At 49.8% G+C, this 8,759-nt stretch overlaps 1 protein-coding gene across 1 annotated transcript; it reads left to right on the forward strand.

Annotated features, from left to right (window-relative positions):
- Window positions 1-2,970: 2,970 nt before the first annotated feature.
- On the forward strand, window positions 2,971-4,902 carry Atoh1 (atonal bHLH transcription factor 1). Its single transcript, XM_021645523.2, has one exon. It carries the CDS (start codon window positions 3,222-3,224, stop codon window positions 4,275-4,277), a length of 1,056 nt encoding a protein of 351 aa, XP_021501198.1. The 5' UTR covers window positions 2,971-3,221; the 3' UTR covers window positions 4,278-4,902.
- The last annotated feature ends 3,857 nt before the right edge of the window (window positions 4,903-8,759 follow it).

Genomic DNA, 8,759 nt, shown 5'->3' on the forward strand with positions numbered 1-8,759 from the left:
TAATTTGCCATCATCCTTATGTGATACTGAAATTGTCCTGTGTGCTGTTGTTAAAGACTGCTTGAAATAGGCTTTTGTGATCTTTTGTCATGTCTCCATCGTTCTCTAAGCACTCCCTTTGTGTGTGTGTGTGTGTGTGTGTGTGTTCTTCCTATTTTATCTCTGGAAACCTAGTCTTCCAAGAATCCTGGTTCCTGTTTGGAAACTTCAGGTTTGATTGGATATGTTCATGGCTGATGTCATGCTCTGAGACTAAAAATACTATACTTAAAGACACACCTAGATGCACTTGTCACACTTCTATTTCTATCTACTTATATGCCATTTAGTCATGTGTACTCAAAACTTGAAATTCAAATAAAAATCTCAAATTTTAACCCAACACAACAGCTTGTCGATTTCCATATTTACAACTAGATCTCTGATAATGATAATGTACTGACATTTTTCTCAAATACTTTATTTCATCAACTTTTTGTAACTAATCTGGTGTCCACACACAGAGAGAAGGCTTCAAGCTAAGCTGTTATTGAACCATGGAAGGACCATGAATATTCAGTCCATGCCGAGTTTTGACACCCGGCTCATAGACATCCCCAGGGACTTTCTGTTCACATTAAGCAGTGTACACAGTCCCTCAGCACCTACTGGGAGAGAAGGAGAAAGCAAAGAGGAACGGATCAATTGTCAAGGGCCAAAGAAACACCCCGCCACTAATTACAGAAATATGCACACAGTCCCTAGAAATCCTAAAATAATCTATTTCTTCACACAAAAATTGAGATTTTGCTCTTTAAAAAGAAATTCTATGAGTGTTATGTAAATCTGATAAATTAAGACAAATGATAGAAAAGGCGTTGCACAAATATTTGTCTATAGTCCTTAAATCTGTCTGAGCATATAGAAAAATAGGTAAGTTCAAGTTTTGCGGTTAAATTTAAAGTGCAAATAAAATGTCTGAAGGATAGAAGTCCAAGGAAGTTTGAGCATCCTACACACTTGGTAGTGCTATCTGGTGAAAACTTCTACCTTTTAGCTGGCAGAGTTCGGAAGTCACCAAAAGAGGAAGAAAGCCTTAATGGACTCCTCGCCTTTCCAGGCTTAGCTGCTCCTGCTGCCTTTCTTATACACACATGGTCATGCCGGGTGCCCCAGTTACGGAAAAGTCTTGCTTTCTAGATTGCCCGTGACAGTTAGTAAAGTTCCGTACACTAAGAGCATCCTTGGTCGACTTCAACAGTACCAGTCTCCAAAATACCAGAGAATGTTGTACCCTCCAAAGAAAAAAGACATCACCTTTTCTTTTCCCTTATTGTCATTGGTCTCCTTTAGGTTTGGGGTGTTCCTGGGTTTGCCTGTCTATAGTTAGCATATTTATTTCAGCAGAGCTTAAACTCTTTAAGAAAAGCGCTCCACTGATCATTATCTGTCAGTATCTGAAGGCCCGTGACTGTTCCGTGAGCTTGAAGGAAAGAAACCGGTGTAGACGGACGTATCACGCTTAATTTTGAAATCTCTTCTGTCCTTCCCTATCTTGTTGAAATACACACACTAGTTTGCTTCAGCCGCTGAAAAACTTCGAACAGCAAGCTCACAGGTTGGATCAAGTCCCTCTAGCGGAACATTTCAACGGCACTGGACCCTGGAAAGACAGGTTCCAGGGACCTTTCTGAGTTACCATCTGCAAGAGAACGAAAAGTCCTCCCAGGATAGCAATCAGGTTGAAAATCGAAAGCGCCAGCCACTGTTACCACCCACACGGGTACCCTGGAGGCGACCCAGAAGAGAGCCCAGAGCAGGAGAACACAGGGCGCAAGCTGGGGCGTGTCCCGGGCCAGGGAGCTTCTGATTGGCTCTTGGTAGTGAAAGCCGGGGCCGAGGGCTAGAGCGGTGGGACGGGAGCGGTTTATAGAGGGAGTGCACGCCCTAACTAAACAGAGCCGGACAGGTGGGGGGACTGTGGTTTCTGGGCGTTTGCGCAAGGAGCCACGCGCACTGGTAAACCGGGCCTCCAAGCGCAGCAGTTTCGAAATGCCCAGAGTCACAGAGACCTGAAGGACCTTTGCGCTAATTCCAGCAGCCTCCCGAGGCTCTGCCTTTAGGAGTCCTACGCTGTGAGTGTGGAGACCGCTTGCGTGATCCCTTGAGCTGCCTCAGCCCAAGCGCGGTGACCGCTGCGCAGAGCTGTTCGCACAAGCACACTGCGACCCTAATTGGTGCTGAGGAACTCGCTCCAAAGGGCCCGGGGCAATCCCGATTTGGGTATGTCATAACTATACTTCAGTTTTACTTTCTACTAAAAAAGAAATAAAGTCCACATAAAGAATCCAAGTACGATATAGACCAAGAGACGCAGACGTGGTAAAATTTAAAAAAAAAAAAAAAAAAGTTCCCAGACGCGAATGGGTTTCACCTTGTTCTGATTTTCTGTGAGACGCCACTCAACACTTTCACGGATTAAATGTGCACTAGCTAAGAGCTTTATACACACTTACGCTGTGTTTCTATCACATGATGTTGTGTTTCTATCACATTGCACTTTACGAGTTCCGTGAGAGCTGTGATCCAGGCCTGGAAGGAGCTCGGGGCAGGTTGGTGGCCTGAAGGCTCCAGGCGCGTCCAGCTTGGCCGGGAGCCACCAACCTCGGCGCGCTTCAGAGCCCGGGCCGCTCGGACGCCAGCCGGGAGCCCGCTCCTCCCCCTCGTCCCGCACCCCTGCGGCCCCGGAGGTGACACCCTCAGGAGTCGAATTTCAGCCCGGCAATTAACATATGAATTTCCCGGACTTACTGGAGGGTTGCAGGGGAAATTTTTTTTCTGAGCTGGAGCGTGAGTCCTATGCACACAGTAACTTTTCTCTGGGTGTAAAAACTCTTTGATTGGCTCCTCGCACGCGCCCGCCCGCCCCCTTCTTTGACTGAGCAGACACGCGACTGGCGCAGGGAGGGGGATGGGAGGGGAGCCGGGGGAGACACTCTGGCGCGTGCCGCTTTTTAAAGGGGCGCAGCGCCTTCGGCAACCGGAGAAGCTTCGTTGCACGCGACCCGGTGTGTGATCTCCGAGTAAGAGGGGGAGGGTCGAGCAGGAGGAGGGGGAAAAATTCAGACATCGCAGAAGAGAGCAGGAAGGTTTTTGTTGTTGTTTGGGGCTTTTTTTCCCCTTCGCCGAACTGGGTTGCCAGCACCAGCTCTGACAGGGCATCTCCGAGCCACTGCGGTGCGATGTCCCGCCTGCTGCATGCGGAAGAGTGGGCCGAGGTGAAAGAGTTGGGGGACCACCCTCGCCACCCCCAGCCTCACCACCTCCCGCAGCTGCCGCCGCAGCCACCCGCTCCCCTGCAGGCGAGAGAGCATCCCGTCTACCCGGCGGAGCTGTCCCTCCTGGACAGCACCGACCCACGCGCCTGGCTGACTCCCGCGTTGCAGGGCCTCTGCACGGCACGCGCCGCCCACTATCTGCTGCATTCTCCCGAGCTGGGTGCCTCCGAGGCGGCGGCGCCCCGGGACGAGGCTGACAGCCAAGGCGAGCTGGTAAGGAGAAGCGGCTGCGGGGGCCTGAGCAAGAGCCCCGGGCCCGTGAAGGTGCGGGAGCAGCTGTGCAAGCTGAAAGGCGGGGTCGTGGTGGACGAGCTGGGCTGCGGCCGCCAGCGAGCCCCTTCCAGCAAACAGGTGAACGGGGTGCAGAAGCAGCGGCGGCTGGCGGCGAACGCCAGGGAGCGGCGCCGGATGCACGGGCTGAACCACGCCTTCGACCAGCTGCGCAACGTTATCCCGTCCTTCAACAACGACAAGAAGCTGTCCAAGTACGAGACCCTGCAGATGGCCCAGATCTACATCAACGCGCTGTCCGAGCTGCTGCAGGCTCCCGGCGTCGGAGAGCAGCCGCCGCCGCCCGCGGCCCCCTGCAAGAACGACCACCACCACCTTCGTGCCGCCGCCTCCTACGAAGGCGGGGCGGGCGCCCCGGCGGCGGCGGCCGCCCAGCCGGCCCCGGGAGGGGGCCCCAGGCCGACCCCCCCCGGGGCTTGCCGGACTCGCTTCTCGGCCCCCGCGTCGGCCGGGAGCTACTCGGTGCAGCTGGACGCGCTGCACTTCCCGGCTTTCGAGGGCCGGGCCCTGACGGCGATGATGGCCCAGAAGGACCTGTCGCCTTCGCTGCCCGCGAGCATCCTGCAGCCAGTACAGGAGGACAGTAGCAAAACGTCTCCCAGGTCCCACCGGAGCGACGGAGAGTTCTCCCCCCGCTCTCACTACAGCGACTCTGACGAGGCCAGTTAGGAAGGCGCGGCCCCCCGAAAACGGACCCAACCAAACGCCCTTCCCCGTCCGCGGGCGGCCCGCGCAAACACCCCCGCGCCCTTTAACTGTCGCTCCCAGGTGACCGTCGTTAGCCGGCAACGACGTGGCTTGAGCAGGCCGCGGCTCTTCCAAACCCTCCCCCCACCTTCTGCTTACTCTGTACCGTTATACGTACCTTTACCTGGCATCGTTTTATAGTCCATGCTGCCAACACGCTGCTAAAATGTCATCTCTCTGTGTCTGCTCTGGGCTTTCATTTGTTTTACACCCTGGGCGTCCATCCTCTAGTGCAGCTCCCACTCTCGGGTGAACAAGTTTCCCCGAGCGCTTTAGGAGCCGCGTTCGGTGCTTTGCAGAACGTGGACTACTGAGCTGTACGAGCGCCGGGGCAGATGTCTCTGTAGGGCATAAACGTCCAGTGTCTCGCGGACCCAGAACAGACACACTTCATCACTGGCAGTTGCGCTGCCTTGAAGAAACTCAACTGCCAATTGCAAACCAACTTTTGATTTTAAATACAGCCACTCAAAAATCCTTAAACTCTTTGCAAGTGTTTGTTTTCACAAGTGAAAGTTTTAAAAATATATATGTAGTGTCAAAGGCATTTGGTCAATTTTATTTTGCTTTGTTAACATTAGGAAAACGTATTTATTATTGAGTATTTTGACCCATTTCTACTTATTTGGTTTTTCTTTAGGTTTTGGTTTTTGTTTTGTTTGTTTTGTTTTTTTTACATTTTCTACTCGAGATCGTTTTATTTTGATTTAGCAAATCCAGTTGCCATCGTTTTATGTATGCTTTTACAAGTGACAAAATAAACTTGAAAACTACCTCTTAGTTGTCAGGTTTTTTATTCCAGAAAAACAGTAACTATAACTGGAAAATGAGCGTGTAGAAATTATGAGATTTGCTGTTTTGGAAGACGGTTACAAACCTCATACCTTCAAGTAGCATCGGACACACCAATAAATTGCGAGGTCAAATGCACCCAGCTTTGCAGTGTGGGTGGACAAGATCTTTCAGTGTCCTTCTCCTAGAGCCAGTGGTCTCCTGGGGGAGCCAGCACCTTAGGTCTTCAGGGCTCTGGTCCCTGCTGCTGAATGTCAGTGAGATTACCTATTTATACTTTCAAAAATTAGCTGAAAACTTCTCCGGTACAAGAAACAACTCACAATCTCTGAGGGGAGGCACATTTACAAGAAGGAAAGGGGACAATGGAAAAGAACTTGAGGGGAAACATAGTTTGGCAACCATTGGCTCAACAGTTAGGAGCTAGAAGTGTGGCAGTTGCTTTACTATTGCTGGCCTTAGATGAAGTTTTTCTTTTCAAACTCAATTCTTCCAACACAGAGATGGCAGTTACCTTTATTCCCCCCACACACACACACCCAGAATAAACCAGCCAACCACATTCTAAAGTCAGGTGCTGAAACTTAAGTGAGCTATGACACTCATCCCAGGTGTCCATATGGGACATGAGTCTATTCTGGGGTCTTCGGATCAGAGACCTCAGGAAAACTAATGTAGAATGTGCAAGGGGTTGAAGCGGAACTTTTACAATGAATTTGATTGGCTGATTTAGGTGTGGAAACTGTTCATCCAGGATAGTCCGCCAGATAAACACCTCTGAACTTGAGGGGTGGGCTGACAAATTGAGGACACCCCGCAAAATAAGCGCGGTTAGCTTGCTGGTTCTCACACCCTGCTCTCTCATCACCTCCATACATGAAAGCTTCTCAGCCTGCAGCTGCAGAAAAAAAGCGCTGCCCCAGGAAGCTCAGCTTCTCTTCCATTGTGGAAAATTTGCAGAACTCTTAAGCTTCGAAGTCAACTTTTAAGACCAACTTAAGCTATGGTGACTTTCTGCTCAAGCCTGTCCAGGGAAGTTGAGCAGTTGTGCCAGCCAGTTTTCTGGGAGATGGGCATGGTGGCTAGTGACACTTACCAGGAACAGGAACAAAGCACCTGACCTTAGATAACCTTTTGTGCCCACTGAGATAAGCACCAGGAATCTTTGTACTGCTGAAAAACAAAACAACAAAAACCCAAGCAATTGCTTCCTGACACATTTTTATTTCTTAATAAGGAGACCAGAAAAGATAGCCAAGTGTGCTGCATGCCAGCTTATTTAGCTTGGGGTGGCTTTTCCTGCGTGTGTGTCCGGTGGGGATAGTATTCTTTTACATGCTAGAGATGTGAGAAAGGAAAAGGGGAAAAGGTGATTTTCCTCCCAAAGCAAACAACTATTTTTTAAACCACCCATGAATACTTTGTGTCAACTCCCAAGGAAAAAGATTTCATCAATGTCATTTTCATTGACTCTGAGAAAATAGAAATGGCACAGGAAGCATCTTCTTCCTTCACAGCTTTTATAGATAATAAAATGGCAGCTAATCACATCACACAGTCAGAAAAAAAAAAAAAACTAACATCCATGGCTACGCATCCATGCTCCTGGCCAGCAGATCAGAGAGCCCGCAAATTTTTTCTTCAGTAAAACGAATGGCTGCGAGTTACATCTGTCTAAAGCTCCAGATGAGCACAACTTCCAACTCAACTCTGAGTGAGGAAGTTCTGTTTGCTTCTTCTCAGAGGGAAAACATTCACACCAGAACCTCAAGCTTCGATTCTATATCCTGTTGGCTGAAAAGCAACAAAAATTATTCGAGCTCACCCAGATGAGAACAAAGTCAGACTATTAGTGCTCAAAGTCCAAATTAGAACTTTAACTCTTTTTCTTAGTTCTGTTTCTTTCTTTTCTTTTCTGTTCTTTCTTTCTTTCTTTTTTCTTCTGTTATCGCTGGTATTTCTTTGAAAGAGACCCACTCCGAGGTTCAGCCCTGAAGTTTGCATAACAAATGTTTGGCAGCCCCCTCCCTCACACTCCATTAACAAGCTGTAACATATAGCTGCAGGTTGCTATAATCTCATTAATATTTTGGAAACTTGAATATTGAGTATTTCTGAGCGCTCATTCCCCATATGCCAGGCCACTCCTGCCATGCTGACTGGTTCCTTTCTCTCCATTATTAGCAATTAGCTTCTACCTTCCAAAGTCAGATCCAAGTATCTAAGATACTAGCAAAGGCATCAAGCATGTATGCAAGTTAGGCATGCTTAATATAACGCAAACAAACAAAGAGTCAGCGCTTCTTAAAGTAATGAAGATAGATAAATCGGGTTAGTTCTTTGGGACACTGCTGGTGTTTTTCAGAGTTTTCTATACTTCAAGCAGCTTGCTTTATATTCTGTCTTTGCCCTCGGCCAACCAACATTTTTATCTGTAGAGGGTTTTGGCTCACCACACTTTTGGAAACTTATTTGATTTCACGGAGAGCTGAAGGAAGATTGTTTTTTTGGCAACTGGCAAGTTTAACACGTTCTTCATGGGACGTTGTGACTGGCAGATCTACCAGAAAGGGAGAGAAGTAACTTACTCCTCCTCAACCAGCAGGAGACCTTCGCGAGGTCTTTCTATGGACTTCGAGGGTTTAAAACTGAGCCAAAAAGTTGTAACTTTACTGAGGCGTGTCTTGGAACATAAATCTCCTCTGGTAACTTAAAAGTTAAAGAACAAGATGAGCTGCTTCGCCTGGTCTGCTGCAAAGTCCAGTGAGACTTTGTCAATCTGGACTTGTCAATTGCGGTGTAGGAAAAACAGCGGTTGCTGATGAGAGATGCAAAACGCCGGCGAGGACAGGTGGCTGCTGAAATATTAGCAGTTCTTTTCTTGAGAAGGCGAAGGGCACGGGGTAGGGAGTTGCTAAACTAAAGCCTTGTGTCCTTTTAGTCTAGTCTGACCTCCAAGCCCAGGGGCTTTCCAAGCAAGAAGTCACCTATTTTGCTTCTAGGCTCCTGAATGGAAAAGGAAAAAGGAGCGGAGAATGGGTTAAATCCTAGGACGCAGAGGAGAGGCAGGGGAGGAGAGAAGTCGGAGGGAGATAAAGGAAAGGACAGGAACCAAGAAGCGTGGGGGTAGTTTGCCGTAATGTGAGTGTTTCTTAATTAGAGAGCGGCTGACAATAGAGGGGCTGGCAAAGACTCCTGGCCCCGGTGCGGAGCGTCTGGAGCGAAGCACGCGCTGTCAGCTGGTGAGCGCACTCGCTTTCAGGCCGCTCCCCGGGGAGCTGCGCGGCCACATTTAACACCATCGTCACCCTCCCCGGCTTCCTCAGCCTCGGCCTCCTCCTCGTAGACAGCCTTGCCCGGCCCCCCACCGGCAGAGTTTACAGAAGCCAGAGCCTCGAGCCGCTCCCCCCGCACTCGCCCGGGCCCCTCTGGTCCCCAGCTGCGCAGCGGGAGCCGCCACTGCCCGCTGCACCTCCCCGCAACCAACCGCCCAGAAAAGAAGCTTGCTTAAAGCCCAGGCTCGAGCAAAGCCTAGGGGAGGGGATGGGGACGGCCGCAGCAGCGGGAGAGCGCGGGGGCTGCGGCACCTGAAGCAGTGAACCAGCAAGGACC

This window comes from Meriones unguiculatus, chromosome 21 (assembly GCF_030254825.1).
Source record: "Meriones unguiculatus strain TT.TT164.6M chromosome 21, Bangor_MerUng_6.1, whole genome shotgun sequence".
NCBI classification, from domain to species: domain Eukaryota; kingdom Metazoa; phylum Chordata; class Mammalia; order Rodentia; family Muridae; genus Meriones; species Meriones unguiculatus.